The following is a 27,547-nucleotide window of genomic DNA, read 5'->3' as shown; positions in this document are numbered from 1 at the left end:
TAAAGTTATGCTATAGTTAATAGCTGTCCTATAGCCTAGTGGAGTCAAGTGTCATATTATTTAGAAACCTCAGTATATTGAATTTATTATACACATGGTGGGTAATTTGGTAAATTAACTTGGCTTCTAATAATATTACTTCTGCGACTAAGTAAATTTAAACTCCGTTTCTAATCAATTATTAGGTCATATTCTTTTCTGCAATGTTTCATGAAAAAAAGGAGATGACTTCATCCAAAATTGAAATCAGAGACATTGTTCATGTAAAGAATGTGAGAAGCGAGTGCATTTCTTTTGTGAACATCTGTTCCTCATAATGGCATTCTCTCCCCTTCCAAGGAACACAAGATTGTATTATAAAATGATGAAATGCATGAAAATAATCAGTAGCTAAATAACACTGAAAGAAGTCCAATCTCTGGAAATGACACCACAATTTCCTATATGTTTCTCTTAACCCAGATAATTTATGTGTAATGTAGCTGGGAAATGTTTTATGGCCTTTTGCACTTTGCCACTCAATTTTCCTCCTATATTACAGACTGAACAATTCATTTGGGAGAAGTAATTTTCATCCCTGCATACTAATCGATTTTCTCACAAACACCTGCTATCAGTTATGGTAATAAAAATGTCATTTTAAATTGAAAACAGTCCAAATGGAGCATCCCAGGGAAATGACTTAAGTGTCATTCAGTGCTACTAATGCGGTAATGTTCTTGTGTTACCACCACACTTTCTCATATCAGCATTTAAATTTTTATACAGTTTTTGTCATTATATTTCTCCTTCAACTGGTGACTGCCTTAAAGCTATTGGTACTAAGAAAAGATAAAGTGTCTGCACGAGTACGCATTTTTAATGGTTCTCTTAAATCCAGACTGCTGTAGAAACAATATAGTTCTGAAAAACAATCATATAAAAAGCAAAATAAAAAAGATTGAAGAACACTTGTTCTCGGGTGGATCTTATAAAAGTCTTTTTTTTCTTATTGTCTGTACAAATCAAAACTTGTAATAAGTTTGGTTAAAGGCATAGCACACATGTATCTTTCATATCCATGATCGACTAGATGTGTGCATGTTACAACAGCTGCATTGGGGTCTGTGTCATGCTTTTATCTGCGTTTTCAGCAGTTTAAAGGGAATCTGTCACCTGGTTTTTGCTACCCCATCTGAGAGCAGCATAATGTAGGCAAAGAGATTCTGACTTTAATAATGTATCACTTAGATTAGTGGCTGCAGCCGTTCTGACACCATGAAAGATATTTTTCTAACATGTACTGGAGCTCAAACAGCTTCCCCCTCCCACACCAGGCATTCAGTCTACACTTCCATAGACAGAAGCTGCTAATCACTGAAGGGGTGGAGTCAGGCTACAGCTCATGAGGCTCCTCATACCCACTAATGATAAAGCTAAAAGGCTTAAACTAATATTGCATGTAAACAAAAACACACTTTGAGATAAGAGACGGATGGCCGTAATTTGCATGTTAACTCTTAAGCTGGGTGTACACACTGCAACATCGCAAAGGACATCGCTGTAACGTCACCAGTTTTGTAACGTAACAGCGACCTCCCTAAGTCTCTGGTGAGTCGCTGGTGAGCTGTCAAACAGGCAAACCTGGCCAACAACGCAACAGCGATCTGGACCTGCAGAGCGACCTAGCTGGTTGTTGGGGACGTTGATAAGCAGCTTTTTGAAAGGGAAGTTGCTAACAAAGTCGCTGCAAAGTCTTCACACACTGAAACTTTGTAGCGATGCATGCTGCACAGCGGGAAACAAAGGACCTAGGAATGGTCCTGAACGATTTGTAGCGATCAGCAACTTCACAGCAGGGGTCGGGTCGCTGATGTGATTCACACACTGCAACATCGCAAACAACATCGCTATTGCGTCACAAAACCGGGGACGTTACAGCGATGTCGTTTGAGATGTTGCAGTGTGTAAACCCAGCTTTACAGCATGCCAGCTTCAGATTACATAGCAAAAACGATCTTATAGAGTCGCTTTAAGGGCCTCCTGACAATAAGTTAATCTTTCTATTGTGCTGCTTAGCGATCATCTGTTATCTGAGGGAGCACTGGAAAGCAAATGTTTAATACACCCCACAGCATGAAAACAGGACAATGGAGCATTAACCCCTTAACGACCGCGGGCAGTAAAATTACGTCCTAGCGGTCATAACGTTACTGCCCGCGGTCTGCCGGCAGCAGCATGGCGCGATCGGCGCACATCTCAGCTGATTTTCACAGCTGAGATGTGTGCCTGCTAGGCACAAGCAGAATCGTTGTCTGCTCGTGCCATTTAACCCCTGTAATGGCGCTGTCAATATGTGACAGCGCCAGTATAAACGCGATCGCAGTAAATTTTTACTTACCGCCCGATACCGGAAGTCACGTGACATGATCACGTGACTTCCGGTGGTTGTCATGGTAGCACAAGGTCATGTGATGACTCCTGTGCTAGACATGAACCACTTTCACTTTCGCTTTGCACGGAGGCCAGGGAAGCAGGAAGTGCACGTATCTGCTGTTTACAGCTGTGTAGCTGTGATCAGCAGATAGTGCAGAGCGATCGGATTGCTGATCGCTATAGCCCCCTAGGGGGACTAGTAAAATAAAAAAAAAAAGTAAAAAAAAAAAAAGTAAAAAAAAATTTTAAAAAAATAAACCTAAAAGTTCAAATCACCCCCCTTTCGCCCCATTGAAAATTAAAGGGTTAAAAAAATAAAAAATATACACACATTTGGTATCTCCGCGTTCAGAAACGCCCGATCTATCAAAATATAAAATCAATTAATCTGATCAAAAGGTGTAGCTGCAAAAAAATTCCAAACGCCAAAATGACGTTTTTTTGTCGCTACAACTTTTGCGCAAAATGCAATAACAGGCGATGAAAATGTAGCATCTGCGCAAAAGTGGTACCATTAAAAACGTCAGCTTGAGTCGCAAAAAATAAGCAGTCACTGAGCCATAGATCCCGAAAAATGAGAACACTACGGGTCACGGAATATGGCGTAAAACGTGCGCCACTTTTTTCAGACAAACTTCCGAATTTTTTTTAACCCCTTATATAAAAGTAAACCTATACATGTTTGGTGTCTACAAACTCGCACTGACCTGAGGCATCACACCCACACATCAGTTTTACCATAAAGTGAACACAGTGAATAAAATATCTCAAAAACAATAGTGCTATCGCACTTTTTTTTTGCAATTTTTCTGCATTTGGAATTTGTTTGCCGTTTTCCAGTACACTATATGGTAAAACCTATGGTTTCATTTAAAAGTACAGCTCGTTCCGCAAAAAATGAGCCCTCACATGACCATATTGACTGAAAAATAAAAAGGTTACGTCTCTCAGAAAAAGAATGGCGAAAAAAAAACGGAAAGCGAAAAATCGGCCGGTCGTGAAGGGGTTAAGGCCGCTTTACACGCTGCGATATTGGTACCGAATCGCTGCCCGTGCCGCAAAACATCGCCCAGACCCGTCACACTACTTACCTGCCCGGCGATGTCGCTGTGACCTGCGAACCGCCTCCTTTCTAAGGGTGCGGTTCGTGCAGCATCACAGCGACGTCACCGCTGCGTCACTGAACCGCCACCCAATAGAAGCGAAGCGGCGGATAGGAGCGGGACGTAACATCCCGCCCACCTCCCTCCTTCCGCATTGTGGCTGGGAGGCAGGTAAGGAGAGGTTCCTCGTTCCTGCGGTGTCACACGGAGCGATGTGTGCTGCCACAGGAACGAGGAACAACTTCGTTACTGCTGCAGTAACGATATTTGAGAATGGACCCCCATGTCACCGATGAGCGATTTTGCACGTTTTTGCGACGATGCAAAATCGCTCATAGGTGTCACACGCAACGGCATCGCTAATGCGGCCGGATGTGCGTCACCAATTCCGTGACCCCAACGACCTCGCATTAGCGTCGTCGTAGCGTGTAAAGCCCCCTTTACACAAGTCTAATTCAAATGGGCAGACTTGTGCATGGCATGGATGTGCCAGAACCTCTAGGGCAAGGGACGCCCTTTGTAGCTGTAATCTACAATGGTCAAAAGATGACATTTTAAAAATGTATTTCTATCTGCAAGTCGTTTACCTTCCTGTTTTTGCTTCTTATTTTAGCACTAGCTGCCCAAGCCTATGCATTAAAAGAAGAGAATGACAGTCTGCGGTGGCAACTAGATGCCTACAGGAACGAGGTTGATCTTCTGAAGCAAGATAAAGGACTTCATTCACGGACAGAGGAAAGCTTGACCAAGGATCAGCAGTTACAGTTTTTACAACAAACAATGCAAAATATGCAACAAGTAAGCTTTTTTAATGTAAAAATGTTCAAAGATGGACATCTCAAATCAATGGAGCTTTGATTCTAATATATGCAACATCTATGTTATGTAGATTAAGTAACCTTTAAAGGGGAGTCTGAAGGGAAATGGTATTTTCATATAAATCCCTATCTTTTTAGTGCCATATTCTAAACTAATTTGTAATATACTTGCATTAAAAATTCCCTCACCTTTCCTAACAGTAACTGTTACAGTATTTTTTCCCTACTTCCTCTCTGATGATGTTTTGTTTGAGAATCCCAATGCATGTTAGGATACAAATGCAAAGCACACTGTAGTAGTGTAGTTAGGCGGCTAACTAGACTACTACAAGGAATCTACGGGTTGAACTAGATGGACTTAGAGTCTCCCTTCAACCTTAAAAACTATGATACTATGAATGGAAGGCCTCCCATATGATGACAGGTTGAAAAAGTTAGATATGTTTAGCTTAGAAAAAAGACATCTTAGAAGAGATCTCATTTATTTGTATAAATACATGTGGGGTCAATATAAAGGACTGGCACATGACATATTCCTTCCAAAGACAATACTAAGGACCAGGGGCCACTCACTGCGAGTGGAAGAAAAGCGATTCCGACAGTTAAGTAGGAAGGGGTTCTTTATAGTTAGAGCAGTCAGACTGTGGAATGCCCTACCACAAGAGGTAGTATTGGCAGACACTATAACAGCTTTTAAAAAAGGGCTGGATTATTTCCTCAGTATACAAAACATTGTTGGTTATAAATAACTTGGTGACCAAATGTAGAACTGGTGGAGGAAGGTTGAACTAGATGGACCTAGGGCTTTTTTCAATCTAAGTAACTATGACAGTGCGGTCTGCTCTGTTGTCTGCTCATTATTACTGATCTTAGCCGACAACAGAGCCAGCTTTCATGGTGCACAGTGCACAGGGACTAGCCCAGCCCCTGAATGAGCATCACTGATGCAGTCTCCTAATCATGCTTTGAGTATCCCAGTATGGACTGAGATTCTCAAACAAAGCGTCATCAGAGAGGCAGGGAGAAAAAAAATTACTATAGCAGTTAGTGTCTACTTCTAAAATCCTCTCAAATAAATAATAAAAAGCTCTCAAAAAATATTGTGACCAAAAATGGTAAAAATAAAAACATGAACTTATCCAAAAAACATCACACATCCCATGACTCTGTCAACACAAACACATAATAATTACACTGGTATACAGTGAATTTGGTGCCAACGATGTCTGAATAGTTTTATATTAAGTTTATGGTTCTGATTAAGAATGACTTTTGCCAGATCGGCTCTCGTTTCTGAGATTTAATAATTAAAACAACTCCTTAAAAATATTCAGAAGTGCAAGAATATTATTTATAACTAGTAAGTAAACAGTCTAAAATCCTACAAAAAAGAAATTAAATATATTTAAGTTACAGGAAAAAGTTATGTATGATTTGATTAATACAATATTAAATAGTTATTAATCCTTATTAATGTCAACATTTAAAAAAAAAAAATCACTGTTTATGCCATTTCCTTTTGTGTGTTATCAAGACAATCACGTTGAAGACTTCCCAACAGTTGTCAGCCATCACGTGTATGTCCCGTCTACCTTGATATCTCTCCTTTATCGCCTTCATATCCTCAAGGAACCTCTCGCTTTGTTCCTTGTTCAAGTCTCCAAGGGTATCTGGAAATCTGTTTAAATGCTATGGAGACTTTATGCTCATATTAAGTCTCAAATTTCTGAAGTTAGCGAGCATATATTGGACCAATTCTTCATAATTGCTCTGTGATTACCAAAGTAGTTCTTCACAACACATACAAAACTCTTCCAGACCGAAACCTCAGTGTCATTCATGCATGTGATGATAAAATTGGAATAGAATATGAGTTTATGAATATGAAGACCATCAAAGATTCCGGCTTTTAGTTTTTTAATGCTCAATCCAGGGAATGATATACAAATGTCCTTGAAGCAATAAGGCCGCTTTCACACATCCGGTTTTTGCTGAGTGGCACAATACGGCGCTTTGCAGAAAAAAGCAACCCTTTTTTTGCCGCCGGTTGCCTTTTTTCTCCGCATAGACTTGCATTAGCGCCGTATTGTGCCGCATGGCCTTGCGTTGCGTCCGGTTTTTGCCGGATGCGGCATATTTAGCTTATGCAGCGGCCGGATGGAACGTTGCCTGGCACGTTTTTTTTGTGCCGCGAAAAAAAACACATTGCGCCGATGCGGTTCGATTTACAATGCAAGCCTATGGACGCCGGATGCGGCGTCCTGCGGCAAAAACCGCATCCGGCCGACGGATGTGTTTTTTTGCACTGCGCATGCTCAGTATCAAGCCGCATCCGTCAAAAAACGGACAGGCCGCATGGAAAAACTTATGCAACGGATCAGTTTTTTTCGCCGCATCCGTTGCATAGGTTTTTAAGCCAGATTGAGCCGCACTGCAAAAACCGGATATGTGAAAGCAGCCTTACCCGATTTTGTCCCAAGCCCTAACAAATTGCTTCATTAATCCTAGCTTAATATGAAGTGGTGGGAGAATCATTTTGTTGATGATATTTCCAGTGCCAACAATAATTTCTTCCCCTATAGACCATGACACTTTTGTCCAATGATCTTGCTTTGCCCTGCTATCCTAGAGGCACATGAAGAATGTGTATTTTGTGTACCCAGATTGCTGTCCTGACAAGTTGTTCACCATCTGTTCAGATCAACACACATTGATCACTGATGTTCATGATAACAGTTCTGTAATATGATTTTTACATTTTCATATTCTTCATTAAGTTTTGTTGAGTGAGCAATGGGAGGAGACTTATAACTGTTACCATTGTGCAAGCAAACACATTTCAAGCTTCAAATGGAGCGATCTATAAATTGCTCCAGTCTTCTAGTCGATATTCCATTAGTCCCAATTGAAGTAAAATTCCTGGGATATCATTGCAGTATACAAGTTTATCTCATCTTGGTTTAAATATAGGAGAAGCCTCTCTTTTCTTGTCCAGTGGGCTGTAATTTTAACTTCCGCCTGTGTAAGATTTTGTGCCTTAAGTCTGGATGCTAAAATTTCAGTTGCTTGGTTGGACAGATTTAAGTCCCAAATCAGGTCATTGAGTTCTTTTTGGCTTAAAGGTTGAGGCCTTGTAGAGCTGCTACTACCTGCCATTCACTCCAATCTCTGCTTCTCTTCAGAGTATGACAGTGGATCATCTGGAAAACACTGTTATGGGAATGTCATTGCCATGTGGAATAGGTCGTGTCGCTGATTACAAATCGCAATAATCCCACCAAGCTTTCTTGTAACGATTAAAGCCTCATCATGGTGGTTTTTTGGTTCTCTCCATACCATTGACACACAAAAGTTTAAACTTTTTCTTTCAACACTTATCCACTGTCCTAAGTACTCCATACATGTTTTGCAAACCATATGTAGAGGTCAAGACTTATCCTGGTCTCCAAGCTGTACTCCGAAATAAGCCAGGTATACGCGATACACAACATCTGTGATATTTCTTCTTTTTTCAATCATGTACTCTGTATAGATGTGGCTGAATACATCAGGATTGTTGATGCAGGCTTTGAAGTCATCATTTTTCCATGTATTTACTTATTAAGACAGAACGTTTTGGGTATAAAGCAAGACTGGGTTGACAAACTTATACTGTAGCCGACTTCATCCCTCAGCAAATTCACAATAGTATTCTGGATTCAAAAAGTCACTTTTATAGCATTGTAGGCCTACAAATTGAAATACAAAATAATTATATGGGATGTTTCTTCACCTTAGACACTGTTAGAGTCAAAAGAAAGACCAAAAGCTATTGGGGGAATGAATTATTTTCATGCATGTGCATTATCTCAAAAACTAGAACCAATTCTGCAAAAGGGATTGGATTTTTTTATTCAGCACCTTCAAAATACCTTAACTCCATTCAAATAAACCTTGGCACCCGAAATATATATATATATATATATATATATATATATATATATATATATATATATATATATATATATATATATTATTAATTATTATTATTTATTTATTTATTTTTTTTTGTAAACCTGTGTTATAACTTTTAAAATATAGAAATGCAAATACTTAAACAAAAAAAAAAAATGGGGAGAGAGTTTACTTTTATAGTAGTGAAATATAAAAAAAAATATAAATATGGTATCGCTGTTATCGCACAAACTGATAGTGAAAGGTGTAACAGTTAAACAAAAGCAATTGTTGACCTGCTGTTGATTTATTCATTCGTCCTTCCAAAAATCGCAGTAAGGCTCAGCTTAATTCTGTGCTTAACACTGAGCGCTTATATTGGGTTTCCTTGCAAATCTCTGAAATACGTGATTCAGGTGGAAACCCGAACGGAAAATTTCCTAGAATGAGGCAGATGGAGTCTCCTTAAGGTGGCTTTACACACTGCAACATCGCAAACGACATCGCTGTAATGTCACTGGTTTTGTGACGTAATAGCGACCTCCCCAGCGACATTGCAGTGTGTGAAACACATCAGCGACCTGGCCCCTGCTGTGAAGTTGCTGATCGCTACAAATCGTTCAGGACCATTCTTTGGTCCTTTGTTTCCCGCTGTGCAGCATGATCGCTAGAAAGTCTGTGTGTAAAGGGGACTTAAATGTGCAGGCAGCAGGAGCCGGCTTCTGCGGACACTGGTAACCACGGTAAACATCGGGTAACCAAGAAGCCCTGTCCTTGGTTACCCGATATTTACCTTCGTTACCAGCCTCCGCAGCTCTCCCTGTCAGTGCCGGCTCCTGCTCCTTGCACGTGTAGCAGAGTACACATCGGGTAATTAACCCGATGTGTGCTGTAACTAGGAGAGCAGGAAGCCAGCGCTAAGCGGTGTGCGCGGCTCCCTGCTCTCTGCACGTGTAGCTACAGCACACATCGGGTAATTAACCCGATGTGTACTGTAGCTAGGAGAGCAGGGAACCAGTGCTAAGCAGTTTGCGCGGCTCCTGTTCTGTGCACATGTTGCTGCAGCACACATCGGGTAATTAACCCGATGTGTACTGTAGCTAGGAGAGCAGGGATCCAGCGCTAAGCAGTGTGCGCTGCTCCCTGCTCTCTGCACGTGTAGCTGCGTGCGCTGGTAACCAAGGTAAATATCGGGTTGGTTACCCGATATTTACCTTAGTTACCAAGTGCAGCATCACTTCAGTGCGTCGCTGCTGGCTGGGGGCTGGTCACTGGTTGCTGGTGACAGCTCACCAGCAACCGGTGTAGCGATGCTCCAGCGATCCCTGCCAGGTCAGGTTGCTGGTGGGATCGCTGGAGCGTCTGACTGTGTGACCTCTCACCAGCAACCTCCTAGCAACTTACCAGCGATCCCTATCAGGTTGGGATCGCTGGTGGGATCGCTGAAAGTCTCAGTGTGTAAAGGGGCCTTTAGACTCAGTCTGTCCTATGATCCAGCCGTGTCTGTCTTTTCAGTGGTGCATAAAAGCACAGTCAACCACAGTTATGTGTACTTCTGAAAAGGACAACACTGAACAGAGGCCAGGCGGAATCTGTACAGCTAAATGTGGGGTATATGCCACACTCAGCAGAAATTGTGCGACAAATTTTGGCACCATTTTTACCCATTTCACACTGTGAAATCTAGGACAAAAAATAAATTTTTGTAGTAAAAATAAAATTATTTTTTCTTTACCGCCCAATGGTAGAAAATTCTGTGACACACCTGTGGTGTTAATATGATCACTGGAATCTTAGATGAATTCACTGAGGAGTATGGTTTGTAAGATGAGGTCACTTCTTGTGGGGTTTTCTGTTTTTCTGGCACCTTTTGTGGCTCTGCCAATGTGACATGGCACTCTCAAACCATTTCAGCAAAATCTGAAGTCCAATATTGCACTCCTTCCTTTCTGAGCCTTGAACAAAAAATTGTAACATTCGTTTTGTCCCATTACCCCTTTTGAAAATTAAAAACTTTGTGCCAAAGCAAAAATTTAGTGTAAAATAAAACAAAAAAAGTCATTTTCATTTATTCAGCCTAATTTTTTACAATTCTATGAATCGCATGCAGAGTAAAAATGCTCACAAATCCTATAGATGAATTCTTCAAGAGGTTTAGGGGTACTTCTGACATAGCGAGATCGCTGCTGAGTCACGTGTTTTGTGACGTACCAGTGACCTCATTAGTGATCTCGCTGTGTGTGACACTGAGCAGCGATCTGGCCCCTGCTGTGAGATCGCTGCTCGTTACACACAGTGCTGGTTCATTTTTTTTGGACGTTGCTCTCCCGCTGTGAAGCACACATCACTGTGTTTGACAGCGAGAGAGCAACGATCTGAATGTGCAGGGAGCCTTCTGGCAGCCTGCGGTAAGCTGTAACCAAGGTAAATATCGGGTAACCAAGCGAAGTCCTTTGCTTGGTTACTTGATATTTACCTTGGTTACTAGCGTACGCCGCTCTCAGTCTGCCAGTGCTGGCTCCCTGCTCCCTGCACGCGTAGCCAGAGTACACATCGGGTAAATAAGCAAAGCGGTTTGCTTATTAACCTGATGTGTAATCTGGCTAGGAGTTCAGAGATCCATCGCTAAGCGGTGCGCGCTGGTAACCAAGGTAAATATCGGGTAACCAAGCAAAGTGCTTTGCTTGGTTACCCGATATTAACCTTAGTTACCAAGCACAGCATCGCTTCCACGCGTTGCTGGAGGCTGGTCACTGATCGCTGGTGAGATCTGCCTGATTGACAGCTCACCAGCGACCATGGTCTGACGCACCAGCGATCCTAACCAGGTCAGATCTCTGGAGCATCGCTAAAGTGTGACGGTACCCTAAGTTTCCAAAATGGGGTCACTTATCTGGGTTTCTGCTGTTTTGGCAAGTCAAGGCCCTTCAAATATGACATAGTGTTCGCAATCTATTCCAGCCAAAATGGCGAGCTTTCCCTTCTGAGCTGTGCAATGCACCCAAACAGTAATTTTTCACCACATATGGGGTATCAATATACTCCAGAGAAATTGTGAAAATAAATAATTTGGGGCTAAGGCAGCATTTTTGTGAGATAATATGGTTTATTTTCACTGCTCAATGTTCTAAAATTTTCTGAGTTACCTGGGGGTTGAAGGTACTCACCACACATGTAGATAAATTCCTTGAGGGGTATAGTTTCTACAATGGGGTCACATAGTCTCATCTCTCTGAATAGAACCACCCTGATCAACTGATTGTGGCCAGCTTCTAGAGGCCCCAGGCATCATATGTTTTGTCATTCCATGCATTTTCTCTAAATGGTGGACCATGTATTAATGGACTGGCAGAGTCTTCTAGAGCAATAGCTCTTTTCCCTTGGCATCTCTGCATTTTAATGTGCATAATATTGGACAGTGGTAGCTTTCAAGATTTGCAGAAAGGGTACCATCAGTAATAAATAAAAAGAAGCAAAGTGCAAAAGATTTTATTATTGTTAGATTACTGAAGTGGTTTTGTAAGTAGAATTATGCTTTAATATAGTCTATTGAATATATCGTAGCAGAACTCTGAAGAGCAGCAAATGATACTTGTTTCGACAAGAATTGTTATCTCAAAGGAATGTACCATATTACTCTGTAACTAGATAATGTAACTAAGCCATGGACTTGAGCCAATCAATTCACTTCAAGACAATGCATCAAGACTAAACAATGAGCACAAACTTACCTCATCTCCAGTCTAAAGTTCAATGTATGGTTCAAGAGATGTCCCATTCATCACAGATAACAAATGAAGGCATTTTATGTGTTGTGCCCTTCTTGAAAAAAAAGGAATTCATAATCATGCTTTATTCCAGCTATATCCAGTTAACTTAACAGCTTGTTCTCTAAAATGATATATTTGTTTCATATATATACTTTTATACATATATATACACACATACACACACACACATACACACACACACACACACACACACACACACACACACACATACACATACACACACACACACACACACACACACACTGTATTTTTCAGACTATAGGACGAACCGAACCATAAGACGCACCCTGGTTTTAGAGACGGAAAATAGGAAAATAAAATTTTAAGCAAAAACTGTGGTCATGACACACTGTTATGGGGCGAGGATCTGCTGCTGACACTGTTATGGGGGTAATGTCCCCAAAATCTCTACTAATCTCTACCCCATCCTGGTAATGATCCTCCTTCCTTGTATATGATCCTCCTGCCTTGTATATATGTCCCTCATCCTGGTATAGCCCCCAGCCTGCTATATACTGCCATCCTGGTATGTACTCTCATCATGCTATATACCCCATCCTGGGATATGAGCGCATCCTGCTATATACCCCATCCTGGCATATGGCCGCATCATGCTATATACCCTATCCTGGTGTATGGCCGCATCTTACTATATACCCCATCCTGGTGTTTGGCCGCATCCTTCTATATACCCCATCCTGGTGTATGGCCGCATCCTGCTATATACCCCATCCTGGTGTATGGCCGCATACTGCTATATACCCCCATCCTCGTGTATGGCCGCATCCTGTGGCACACAAAAAAATAAACGTTTATACTCCCCTTTCCTCACTCCAGCAGCATCGCTCCTCCTCTTGTCTGTGCCAGCAGCAGTGCCACTGACCTGTGTGAAGCCGGCCACGATCCGTGCAGCATCGCAATGTCCTCCTGTCTGTGCCAGCCGCGGCTGTGTGTGGACACGTGCGCACAGTGATGATGTTATCGCTGTGCGCATCGCTAGTCTCCACACACAGCTGCGGCCGGCAGACAGGAGGACATCGCGATGCTGCAGGGATCGTGGCCGGTGAGTAAACGGATTCACTGCACCCCACACTGATGATGATGCGCGGGGAGCAGTGAATACAGCCGCACATGATCACTCCAGGCTGTAGTTGCCAGGGATGATCATGCGGGCCGGCTGTTTAGTATGCGTGCATCCCCCGCCCATCATCCAACCCACCTGTCTGCAACGGCTTCAGCGTTGAGAGATGATGGGCAGGCATATGAAATGAGCGGGTCCATGTGGTCACGGTAGGCGCTTCTGTAGCCTGCTTGTGCCCCCGATGGCCCGCAGCATCCTCATTCCCCGCAGCCCTAAATTCAGACTATAAGACGCATCCTCTACTTTCCCCCAACATTTGGGGGGGAAAAAGTGTGTCTTATAGTCCGAAAATACACCGTGTGCAGAATTATTAGGCAAGTTGTATTTTAGAGGATTTTTTTTTTTTTATTATTGATCAACAACTATGTTCTCAGTCAACCGAAAGACTCATAAATATCAAAGCTTAATATTTTTGGAAGTTGGAGTAATTTTTTTTTTATATTTGGGTATCTTAGGAGGATATCTGTGCAGGTAACTATCACTGTGCAGAATTATTAGGCAACTTAATAAAAAACAAATGTATTCCCATCTCACTTGTTTTTTTTCACCAGGTAAACCAATATAACTGCACAAAATTTAGAAATAAACATTTCTGACATGCAAAAACAAAACCCCAAAAAATTAATGGCCAATATAGCCACCTATTTTTATGATGACACTCAACAGCCTACCATCCATAGATTGTTAGTTGCTTGATCTGTTTATGATCAATATTGCGTTCAGCAGCCACCACAGCTTCCCAGATACTGTTCCAAAAGTGTACTGTTTTCCCTCCCTGAACCAAAAAAGAAAAAACCGAACGAAATGGTCACTTAATATATCTTTATTAATATAAAAAATTATTTTATATATATATATATATATATATATATATATATATATATATATATACACACTTGAATAAAAAACAGGGCTGTGGACTGGAAAGACGGCGTCAAAACCTACATATATAATAGTAATAATAGTTATAATCAGACAGTAATACAATAGGGCAAAGGGTAGTATATGGGAATTCAGAGGCTATGCATAAATATACTAATTGAATAAATAAATAAATATAGACGTAGAAAAAAGTGTCAAGTGCTGAGGGTTATAGCAGCAATTATAGCAGCAATTATATCACAATTTGAAAGAACAATCAGCAAAAATTACAGCTGTAATCAGCAAAAGTTACAGCTGCTAACACCCTATAAACACATCATGCATGAATTCCACGAGACACTAAACCGATGGCCTAAGGAATGCAGGTGGGATATAGAAGGAGGAGGATGGCTCAAATGGTATTAGCCAGCAGGAAAGGAAAATATACTTAAGTTTAAGTAAAGTTAAGCAAGTGTCAGAATCGGCACAAAAGAAATATCAGAGTCAACAAGATAAAGTATTAGATAATGGTATAATCACCGATGGCCACAGAGCACAGCCTCCTCCAGTTATGCGACGCCTGCCCCAACGCGCGCACGTTTCGTAGCGACTTCCTCAGGGGGTGGAGTCATTGAGAGTTGCCTGGGATTAAATGTATACACGCGACCAATAAGCGCAAGGATTGTGCGCATGCGTCTTTGGTCATACTCGTAAGAGGTCACGTGGGGAAGGTGTCAGAGTGTCATAGTTGAACTATCAAATCATTGAACAGAAACGGGAAGGTAGGCATGGAAATGCAACGTGGAATAACATAGCAAATAGCAGAGCATAGCAAATAACAACTTGGGCCATCCAGATAGGTTTTCATACATTTCAACATAACAAAATCATGTATGAATAAGTTTTAATGTATATAAAGAGAAAGATTTATCATTAATGTAAACGTCATAATATTATTATTATTGGTCAGTGTAGATCACGTGATAAGTACGTCACAAACTGGGCGGGAAGCATGCCGTACGTGTCGAATAGGATGCGGGATAATCCGTGCATGTCATACAAGGGGCGGGTGAGAACGGCAAATAGCCAAGCACTTATAGAGAAAAACAAATCCCGTGTAAATGACAAAGAAGTGAGAGTAGTATTAAAAGGGCAAGTGAACAGGATATAACATAAAAAGGGGGGGCGTGCATGTAAGGGGTCATGTGAGAAAAGTGTCAGAACGCATCATAGCTGGATTGATAAATTACTGGATAAAGACAAAACGTGATAAGTACGTCACAAACTAGGCGGGGAACATGCCGTACGTGTCGAATAGGATGCGGAATAATCCGTGCATGTCATACAGGGGACGGGTGAGAACGGCAAATAGCCAAGCACATATAAAAAAACACAAATCGCGTGTAAATGACAAAGAAGTGGGAGTAGTATTAAAGGGGCAAGTAAACAGGGTATATCATAAAAGGAGGTGCGTGCATGTAAGGGGTCATGTGAGAAAGGTGTCAGAACGCATCATAGCTGAATTAATAGATTACTAGACAAAGACAAAAAAGTGGGCGTGAGAGTACGACATAACAAGGGGATAATGAATTGAGTTGTCTAGTTAAATATCCGTAAAGTAAAATCATATATGGATAATTTCAGTGTATATAGAAGAGGTAAATCCCATTAACCCCTTCACGACCTTGGACGGATCTATCCGTCATAGATCGTGTCCCGTTAAGCCCCGCCCCCTGCCGCGGGCAGGCGGCGTGGATCGGCACACATATCAGCTGTTTTCAACAGCTGACATGTGTGCCTCCTAGCCGCGGGTGGAATCGCTTCCACCCGCGGCCATTAACCCCTTAAATCTTGCTGCCAAAGTCTGGCAGCAAGATTTAAATGCGCGCGGCCATGTTTGTTACTTACCGCCGCCCCCACCGGAAGTCACGTGTGTTATCACGTGACTATCGGTGGTTGCCATCGTAGCACAGGGTCATGTGATGACGCCTGCTGCTATGATCTTTCACTTTCATTTTCCCTCGGCCGAGAGCAGAGGGAAAACCAAAGTGAGTGAATCTGCTGATTACAGCGGTATTGCTGTGATCAGCAGATAGCGATCAGCGATCGGATTGCTGATTGCTATAGCCCCCTAGGGGGACTAGTAAAATAAAATAAAAAAGTAAAAAAAAAAGTTTTAAAAAATAAAAAAAAAAAACAAAAAACCTAAAAGTTCAAATCACCCCCCTTTCCCCCCATTGAAAATTAAAGGGTTAAAAAATAAATAAATATACACATATTTGGTATCGCCGCGTTCAGAAATGCCCGATCTATCAAAATATAAAATCAATTATTCTGATTGGTAAACGGCGTAGTGGCAAAAAAATTCCAAACGCCAAAATTACGTTTTTTGGTCGCCGCAAGTTTTGCGCAAAATGCAATAACAGGCGATCAAAACGTAGCATCTGCGCAAAAATGGTACCATTATAAACGTCAGCTCGAGACGCAAAAAATAAGCCATCACTGAGCCATTGATCCCAAAAAATAAGAACTCTACGTGTTTCGGAAAATGGCGCAAAACGTGCGCCACTTTTATTGGACAAACTTGTGAATTTTTTTTAACCCCTTAGATACAAGTAAACCTATACATGTTTGGTGTCTACAAACTCGCACCGACCTGAGGCATCACACCCAGACATCAGTTTTACCATATAGTGAACACCGTGAATAAAATATCCCAAAAACTATTGTACGATCCCACTTTTTTTGCAATTTTTCCGCACTTGGAATTTTTTTGCCATTTTCCAGTACACTATATGGTAAAACTTATGATTTCATTTAAAAGTACAACTCGTCCCGCAAAAAACAAGCCCTCATATGGCAAGATTGACGGAATAATAAAAAAAGTTACGGCTCTTGGAAGAAAAGGAGCAAAAAACAAAAACGCAAAAACGGAAAGTGCCCGGGGGCTGAAGGGGTTAAAGAGACCAAACATAATATAATATAATAGTTTTAAAGGAGCTGGTAACAGGTGTATCATAATAAAGAAAAGTGAAATGAGACTAGTAGTTAGACAAATAAGAATATGTTAATTGTGACATAGAAAGTGAAAGGAGAAAAGAAGGGGGGGAAAAGGGGGGGGGGCAGTGGTCCCAACCATTCACAAGGGGATTAATAAGGCTCTGATAGTCAAGACCAAATTGTGCAAAATAGCTCATACATCTGGTCAAAGTGTCGGGGGAAGGGCGAATCGCCGGAGTGTATAAAAGAAATACAGTAGACTAACATGGAATATAAGTATGATGGTGTTAAATTATGTAGCAAGTGTAGTAAATGTGATAAATGTGGGGGCAAGTGATCCTAACCAATCACAAAGGGGATAAATAATGAGGCTCAGAAGGACAAGACAAAATTGTGCAAAAGTAGTTCATGTAGAGATATAATAGACAAGACAAACAGATTATCAGAGTGTCAGGGGAGGCGGATCTACAGAGTGTATAACAAAAATAAAGTAGACTAACATAGAATATAAATATAATGGTGTGAAATTATATAGCAAATGTGATAAAGACAGAAAGAACTAATATACTCATATGAAGTGTGAATGTAAAGGTAGGGGAATGAGCCTGACCGTATAATGCAAGGATCAATAAACTTGACAATACAAGAAAAAGGAAAATGAGAACAACCATATAGAGAAAATCACACAATTGCAGGGGCAAATCGAAATGATTGTATCATATATAATGATATCAATCATCCATAATGCAAATCGTGAGATAGGCATGCTAATACAGACTATACGCTAAATAAAGACATTACTATAGTCAAAAATTAAAATCCAATACCATTCAGACCTACATGGGGATATATTATGGTCACAAACAGTGACTCTACATCGTCCTATCAATATCGACACAAATACACTTCGATATATCAGATGGTCCCATACAGAATGTCAACCCCAGGAACAAGGAGTAACAGCGCTCGTCCCTATGTGGGAGTGTTAGACAGTGAGGAAAAGGAAGTGACAATCACAGGGAGTGAAAGGATCAGAGCGCATATTAAACCAAGGTCCATGGCAGAATCACACCAAATATGGGCACATTCCACACAATTCGAATCTAAACTGGATACACATGTGTGCGTGCACATACATGCATATATGCGCACGCACACACATGCAAATCATGCAAAAAGCGCACAAAACACGGGACACACACAAGCATAATATCAATGACAATAGAAGTAAATCTCAATGAAATAGTACCAATAAAACTGGCACTAAAATTGCAATGTATGAAGAAGAATCAATCTAGTAGATCATCCAGTTTGTTCCAAGGATAGTCCAGACATAATGTTATATTTCCAGATATAGTTATCCAATTTCCCCTGACATGTATACATGCAGCAATCTCGAATATTCTCCATCATATATAGTCAGAAGTGCTAAACTGAATAAAAAAGAGATGTATAGAAATTAAAATCATGAATTAAAACCGAAAATCAATTAAAAACATATTAATATAACATGATGGAAAGCTATATAGACTCACTAAGTGGTCACAAAAAAGGAACAAAGCTGAGGTTCTCATTAAGTCCTAGGGGGGACACCGTGTTCAGAGTCCATATCCACTTAGCCTCAAGTCTTGCTAGTTGTTTTTTAACATTCCCACCTCTTATGTGGGGGCGAATGTGATCTATCCCCCTCACCAAAAATTGTGATGCATCACAATTATGGTGGAGTTTGAAATGTTTCGGGATAGTCTTTAAAGTGGATATGTCAACAATGTCCTTAGCTGCCAAAATTCCATTGACATGTTCGCGTGTTCTGACTTTAAGTTGGCGAGAGGTAAGGCCAACGTATATCAGTCCACATGGACACGTGGCATAATATACAACAGCCTTAGTAGTGCATGTGATGGAATGTGTAATATTAAAGATCTTATTGGCCTTTGAGTCAGTGAATGTTTTGGCCTTAATGATATTCGCACATGCAACACAATTCCCACAGGGGAAGCAACCCCAAGGTGGACGATGCTGATCAAGGAAAGTGATAGGTCTGTTGGTATAATGGCTTTGGACTAATTGATCACGTAGATTAGTTGACCTCCTGAAGGTGATATTTGGTCTAGCATTAAGGTATTGGGAAAACACTGGATCTGTAGTCAATATTGACCAGAATCTCTCAAGGCAAGAGTACAGGGAGGAATGTTGTGAACTGAATTTTGTAATAAACCTCACCTGATTACTTTTAGTTTTACATGGTTCAGAATTATATAGAAGGTTCTGTCTCGGAGTAGATTTAGCTCTATTCAATGCCTTTTTAATTAGTCTGCGACTATAGCCCCTTTCGTGGAATCTCTCACTAAGTTCAGCAGACTGTTTAATAAAGTCCATATCACTTGAACAAATCCTACGTAAACGCAGGAATTGTCCAACAGGAATAGACCTAATCAAGGCTGGGGGATGCGAAGAACTAGCATGTAAAAGGGAGTTAGTCGCAGTCTTTTTACGGAAGAGATCAGTGTGAAGATAATTAAAATTGTCTCACAATAACATCAAGGAATTCAACAGAATTCCGATCAGCCTGATAGGTGAGATAGATGTTATAATCGTTTATTTTCAGGGCTCCCATAAATTGATGTAGTTCCTCCTCAGTGTCCTGCCAGATCATGAAAATATCATCGATGTACCACGTCCAAAAGAGGACGCGGTCCTTCGAGAATTCATTATCTGACAGGAAGAGGTCCCTTTCCCACAGACCCAGGAACAGATTTGCATATGAAGGCGCAAAGGCCGCCCCCATAGCTGTTCCCTGGGTCTGAAGGAAGAAGGACCCCTTAAAGGTGAAAAAGTTGTGTGTTAGTGTGAATTCCAAGAGTTGTGAAATAAATTTCTGCATGTTTGGTGAAATTGAGGAGCAACTCATAAAAAACCGAGTGGCTGTGATACCATCCATATGTTTAATGTTTGTGTAGAGGGACTCCACATCGCATGTGACCAAAATTGATTGATCATCAATGTGGAGACCCTCAATTTTCTTTAGGAAATTGCTTGTATCACGGGTATGGGAGGGGAGACATTCAACCAAAGGTTGAAGTTTAGCATCGATGAATTTATTGACATGGTCAAGATAGTTATTGTTACCTGAAATAATTAAGATTACTTATCACGTGATCTACACTGACCAATAATAATAATATTATGACGTTTACATTAATGATAAATCTTTCTCTTTATATACATTAAAACTTATTCATACATGATTTTGTTATGTTGCAATGTATGAAAACCTATCTGGATGGCCCAAGTTGTTATTTGCTATGCTCTGCTATTTGCTATGTTATTCCACGCCTACCTTCTCGTTTCTGTTCAATGATTTGATAGTTCAACTATGACACTCTCTGACACCTTCCCCACGTGACCTCTTACGAGTATGACCAAAGACGCATGCGCACAATCCTTGCGCTTATTGGTCGCGTGTATACATTTAATCCCAGGCAACTCTCAATGACTCCACCCCCTGAGGAAGTCGCTACGAAACGTGCGCACGTCGGGGCAGGCGTCGCATAACTGGAGGAGGCTGTGCTCTGTGGCCATCGGTGATTATACCATTATCTAATACTTTATCTTGTTGACTCTGATAGTTCTTTTGTGCCGATTCTGACACTTGCTTAACTTTACTTAAACTTAAGTATATTTTCCTTTCCTGCTGGCTAATACCATTTGAGCCGTCCTCCTCCTTCTATATCCCACCTGCATTCCTTAGGCCATCGGTTTAGTGTCTCGTGGAATTCATGCATGATGTGTTTATAGGGTGTTAGCAGCTGTAACTTTTGCTGATTACAGCTGTAATTTTTGCTGATTGTAGTTTCAAATTGTGATATAATTGCTGCTTTAATTGCTGCTATAACCCTCAGCACTTGACACTTTTTTCTACGTCTATATTTATTTATTTATTCAATTAGTATATTTATGCATAGCCTCTGAATTCCCATATACTACCCTTTGCCCTATTGTATTACTGTCTGATTATAACTGACTTTTATTACTATTATATGATATGTAGGTTTTGACGCCGTCTTTCCAGTCCACAGCCCTGTTTTTTATTCAAGTGTGTGTATATATATATAAAATAATTTTTTATATTAATAAAGATATATTAAGTGACCATTTCGTTCGTTTTTTTCTTTTTTGGTTCAGTATTTAATCCGAATGGTCCCATTGATCCTATATCCCCACATTTTGGTTATATATCATTGACCTTATATTTTAAATATACTTTAAATATACTAGCAATTTAAATGTGGTACGGATTCTATCCTTCAATTATTGGTGTTTGTTTTCCCTCCCTGTAGATCTCACATTTTATGAGGGACCACAGGTTCTCTATGGGGTTCAGATCAGGTGAAAAAGGGGGCCATGTCATTATTTTTTCATCTTTTAGACCTTTACTGGCCAGCCACGCTGTGGAGTAGTTGGATGCATGTGATGGAGCATTGTCCTGCATGAAAATCATGTTTTTCTTGAACGATACCGACTTCTTCGTGTACCACTGCTTGAAGAAGTTGTCTTCCAGAAACTGGCAGTAAGTCTGGGAGTTGAGCTTCACTCCATCATCAACCCGAAAAGGTCCCACAAGTTCATCTTTGATGATACCAGCCCATACCAGTACCCCACCTCCACCTTGCTAGCATCTGCGTCGGAGTGGAGCTCTCTGCCCTTTACTGATCCAGCCTCTGGTCCATCAAGAGTCACTCTCATTTCATCAGTCCATAAAACCTTTGAAAAATCAGTCTTAAGATATTTCTTGTCCCAGTCTTGACGTTTTATCTTATGTTTCTGGTTCAAAGGTGGTCGTTTTTCACCCTTCCTTACCTTGGCCATGTCCCTGAATATACTATAGAACAAAGCTCCGGCACACGCCAAAAAATAGAAGAAAAACGTAATTTTGAAGTACTTTTGTTTTTATTTAACTTGTGCATAGAAAAGTCCAACGTTTCAACCTTAATTCAGGTCTTTATCAAGGACTTTCTAAAACACAGTCAATGATTGAAGTTTTGCTAGGCAACGGTTGTTGCATCAGATAAAGGCAGCTTATGACATCCCCTCTCATAGATGTCACACCCTGAACCACCACTGAATGTTGAACATGTAGTTGCACTTTTGCATAATCCCATACGATTTCTCTGCAGCCATAGCACCTTTAACTCACTCAGATCTAAACTCTTGAGGAGCCTGGGGAGTGGTTAACACGCTCATACAGCGCTCTCACTTATTTTCCCTTTTATGGATGTTCATCCTAATTCTTGGCATAAGGTATACCACCTTATAAGCTGCCTTTATCTGATGCAACAACCGTTGCCTAGCAAAACTTCAATCATTGACTGTGTTTTAGAATGTACTTGATAAAGACCTGAATTAAGGTTGAAACGTTGGACTTTTCTATGCACAAGTTAAATAAAAACAAAAAATACTTCAAAATTACGATTTTCTTCTATTTTTTGGCGTGTGCCGGAGCTTTGTTCTATAGTTGATACTCTATTTTTCTCCGAGCACCCACTTACTGAGTGAGCCAGGTTTATCTTACCTCATGTCCCTGAATATGACACATCTTGTGCTTTTTGATACTCCAGTAACGTTGCAGCTCTGAAATATGGCCGAACTGGTGGCAAATGGCATCTTGGCAGCTTCACGCTTGATTTTCCTCAATTCATGGCCAATTATTTTGCACTTTTTTTGCCCAACACGCTTCTTGCGACCCTGTTGGCTATTTGCCACGAAACGTTTGATTGTTTCGTGATCACGCTTCAAAAGTTTGGCAATTTCAAGACTGCTGCATCCCTCTGCAAGACATCTCACAATTTTGGACTTTTCAGAGCTCGTCAAATCTCTCTTCTGACCCATTTTGCCAAAGGAAAGGAAGTTGCCTAATAATTAAGCACACCTTATATAGGGTGTTGATGTCATTACACCATACCCATCCTCATTACAGAGATGCACATCACCTGATTTACTTAATAGGTAGTTGGCTCTCAAGCCTATACAGCTTGGAGGAGGAAAACATGTATAAAAAGTATCATGTGATCAAAATACTAATTTGCCTAATAATTCTGCACACAATGTATGCATATACACATCTGGTCAAAATTGTTGGTACCCCTCGTTTAATGAAAGAAAAACTCACAATGGTCACAGAAATAGCTTGAATCTGACAAAAGTAAAAAATAAAACTTTAAAAATGAACAAATGAAAGTCAGACATTGCTCTTCAAGCATGCTTCCACAGAATTTTTTAAAAAAAATAAAACTCATGAAACAGGTCTGGACAGAAATGATGGTACCTTTTAACTTAATATTTTGTTGCACAACCTTTTGATACAATCACTGCAATCAAACAATACCTGTAACTGTCATTGAGACTTCTGCATGTCTCAACAGGTATTTTGGCCACTCCTCAAGAGCAAACTGCTCCAGTTGTCTCGTGTTTGAAGGTTGCCATTTTCAGACGGCATGTTTCAGCTCTTTCCAAAGATGCTCAATAGGATTTAGGTCAGGGCTTATAGAGGGCCACTTCACAATAGTCCAATTTTTTCCTCTTAGCCATTCTTGGGTGTTATTAGCTGTGTGTTTTGGGTCATTATTCTGTTGCAAGACCCATGACCTGTGACTGAGACCAAGCTTTCTGACACTGGGCAGCACATTTATCTCTAGAATCTTTTAATAGTCTTAAAATTTAATTGTACCCTGCATTCAAGACACCCTGTTTCAGATGCAGCAAATCAGCCCTAGAACATAACAGAGGCTCCTCCATGTTTCACAGTAGGGACAGTGTTCTTTTCTTGATATACTTCAGGTATTTGATTTGTCATCAATTTTCTTCCTGCAGCCACGTTCAGGGAGGTTGTCTACAGTCCCATGGATCTTACATTTCTGAATAATATGTGCATCTATAGTCACAGTTGAAGTTGAACCAAATTTATTGCTTATTTTAAACTTTTTAAAAACATAACTGAAAAGTGGGTCGTGCAATATTATTCGTCCTCTTTACTTTCAGTGCAGCAAACTCACTCCAGAAGTTCATTGAGGATCTCTGAATGAACCAATGTTGTCCTAAATGACTGATAATAACTTTAAGCCACCTGTGTGTAATCAAGTCTCTGTATAAATGCACCTTCTCTGTGATAGTCTCAGTGTTCTGTTTAAAGCGCAGATAGCATCATGAAGACCAAGGAACACAACAGGCAGGTCCGTGATACTGTTGTGGAGAAGTTTAAAGCCGGATTTGGTTACAAAAAGATTTCCAAAATTTTAAACATCCCAAGAAGCACTGTGCAAGCGATCATATTGAAATGGAAGGCGTATCATACCACTGCAAATCCAAACTTTCATCTCAAACAAGTAGAAGACTGATCAGAGATGCAGCCAAGAGGCCCATGGTCATTCTGGATGAACTGCACAGATCTACAGCTGAGGTGGGGATCCTGTCCATAGGACAACAATCAGTCGTACACTGCACAAATCTGGCCTTTATGGAAGCGTGGCAAGGAGAAAGCCATTTCTCAAAGATATCCATAAAAGTGTTGTTTAAAGTTTGCCACAAGCCACCTGGGAGACATACCAAACATGTGGAAGAAGGTGCTCTGGCCAGATGAAACCAAAATCTAACTATTTAGGCACAATGCCAAACGATATATTTGGAGTAAAAGCAACACCGCTCATCACCCTGAACACACCATCCACACTGTCAAACATGGAGGTGGCAGCATCATGGTTTGGGCTTGCAGCAGGGGACAGAGAAGGTGGTTAAAATTGATGGGAAGATGGATGGAACCAAATACAGGACCATTCTTGAAGAAAACCTGTTGAAGTCTGCAAAAGACCTGAGACTGGGACGGAGATTTGTCTTCCAACAAGACAATCATCCCAAACATAAAGCAAAATCTACAATGGAATGGTTCACAAATAAATGTTTCCAGGTGTTAGAATGGCCAAGTCAAAGTCCAGACCTGAATCCAATCGGGAATCTGTGGAAAGAGCTGAAAACTGCTGTTCACAAACGCTCTCCATCCAACCTCACTCAGCTCCAGCTGTTTGCAATGGAAGACTGAGCAAGAATTTCAGTCTCTCGATGTGCAAAACTGATAGAGACATACCCCAAGCGACTTGCTGCTTTAATCGCAGCAAAAGGTGGCTCTACAAAGTATTAACTTAAAAGGGACAAATAATATTGCACACCCCACTTTTCAGTTATTTTAATTTTTTTAAAAATATAAATAAGCAATACATTTTGTTCAACTTCACAACTATGTCCCACTTGTTGCTGATTCTTCACCATAACATCAAAATTTAAATCTGTGTATATATATATATATATATATATATATATATATATATATATATATACACTATATATATATATATATATATATATATATATATACATATATACACTATATATATACTATATATATATATATATATATATATATATATATATATATATATATATACACTATATATTTGTATATATATATATATATATATATATACACTATATATATAAACACCTCATGAAGCCAGCTCAGTTCTGGAAAAGTATTCTATGGACAGATCAGACAAAGGTCAACCTGTACCAGAATGATGGTAAGAAAAAAGTTTGGAGAAGAAAGGGAACGGCACATGATCCAAGGCACACCACATCCTTTGTAAAACATGGTGGAGGCAACGTGATGGCATGGGCATGCATGGCTTTCAATGGCACTGGGTCACTTGTGTTTATTGATGACCTAACAGCAGACAAGAGTAGCCGGATGAATTCTGAAGTGTACCGGGATATACTTTCAGCCCAGATTCAGCCAAATGCCGCAAAGTTGATCGGACGGCGCTTCATAGTACAGATGGACAATGACCCCAAGCATACAGCCAAAGCTACCCAGGAGTTCATGAGTGCAAAAAAGTGGAACATTCTGCAATGGCCAAGTCAATCACCAGATCTTAACCCAATTGAGCATGCATTTCACTTGCTCAAATCCAGACTTGAGACGGAAAGACCCACAAACAAGCAAGACCTGAAGGCTGCGGCTGTAAAGGCCTGGCAAAGCATTAAGAAGGAGGAAACCCAGCGTTTGGTGATGTCCATGGGTTCCAGACTTAAGGCAGTGATTGCCTCCAAAGGATTCGCAACAAAATATTGAAAATAAAAATATTTTGTTTGGGTTTGGTTTATTTGTCCAATTACTTTTGACCTCCTAAAATGTGGAGTGTTTGTAAAGAAATGTGTACAATTCCTACAATTTCTATCAGATATTTTTGTTCAAACCTTCAAATTAAACGTTACAATCTGCACTTGAATTCTGTTGTAGAGGTTTCATTTCAAATCCAATGTGGTGGCATGCAGAGCCCAACTCGCGAAAATTGTGTCACTGTCCAAATATTTCTGGACCTAACTGTATATAGTGTGTGTGTGTGTGTGTGTGTGTGTGTGTGTGTGTGTGTATACAGTGCCTACAAGTAGTATTCAACCCCCTGCAGATTTAGCAGGTTTGATAAGATGCAAATAAGTTAGAGCCTGCAAACTTCAAACAAGAGCAGAATTTATTAACAGATGCATAAATCTTACAAACCAACAAGTTATGTTGCTCAGTTAAATTTTAATAAATTTTCAACATAAAAGTGTGGGTCAATTATTATTCAACCCCTAGGTTTAATATTTTGTGGAATAACCCTGGTTTGCAATTACAGCTAATAATCGTCTTTTATAAGGCCTGATCAGGCCGGCACAGGTCTCTGGAGTTATCTTGGCCCACTCCTCCATGCAGATCTTCTCCAAGTTATCTAGGTTCTTTGGGTGTCTCATGTGGACTTTAATCTTTAGCTCCTTCCACAAGTTTTCAATTGGGTTAAGGTCAGGAGACTGACTAGGCCACTGCAACACCTTGATTTTTTCCTTCTTGAACCAGGCCTTGGTTTTCTTGGCTGTGTGCTTTGGGTCGTTGTCTTGTTGGAAGATGAAATGACGACCCATCTTAAGATCCTTGATGGAGGAGCGGAAGTTCTTGGCCAAAATCTCCAGGTAGGCCGTGCTATCCATCTTCCCATGGATGCGGACCAGATGGCCAGGCCCCTTGGCTGAGAAACAGCCCCACAGCATGATGCTACCACCATGCTTGACTGTAGGGATGGTATTCTTGGGGTCGTATGCAGTGCCATCCAGTCTCCAAACGTCACGTGTGTGGTTGGCACCAAAGATCTCGATCTTGGTCTCATCAGACCAGAGAACCTTGAACCAGTCTGTCTCAGAGTCCTCCAAGTGATCATGAGCAAACTGTAGACGAGCCTTGACATGACGCTTTGAAAGTAAAGGTACCTTACGGGCTCGTCTGGAACGGAGACCATTGCGGTGGAATACGTTACTTATGGTATTGACTGAAACCAATGTCCCCACTGCCATGAGATCTTCCCGGAGCTCCTTCCTTGTTGTCCTTGGGTTAGCCTTGACTCT

The 27,547-nt window shown here is 40.6% G+C and overlaps 1 protein-coding gene across 4 annotated transcripts in view; it reads left to right on the top strand.

Annotated features, from left to right (window-relative positions):
• The window catches only part of ENOX1 (ecto-NOX disulfide-thiol exchanger 1), an 899,109-nt gene that overhangs the window by 802,915 nt on the left and 68,647 nt on the right, over window positions 1-27,547 (top strand). For all 4 annotated transcript variants that reach the window (XM_075336870.1, XM_075336871.1, XM_075336868.1 and 1 more), the window contains one exon: window positions 4,132-4,316. In XM_075336870.1, coding sequence (XP_075192985.1) covers window positions 4,132-4,316 — 185 coding nt within the window. The remainder of the gene's footprint in view (window positions 1-4,131; window positions 4,317-27,547) is intronic.

The sequence above is a fragment of the Anomaloglossus baeobatrachus genome, chromosome 2, assembly GCF_048569485.1.
Source record: "Anomaloglossus baeobatrachus isolate aAnoBae1 chromosome 2, aAnoBae1.hap1, whole genome shotgun sequence".
In the NCBI taxonomy this organism is placed as follows: Eukaryota; Metazoa; Chordata; class Amphibia; order Anura; family Aromobatidae; genus Anomaloglossus; species Anomaloglossus baeobatrachus.
The sequence above is the reverse complement of the archived record's forward strand: the minus strand, read 5'-3'. Positions and strand labels throughout refer to the sequence as shown.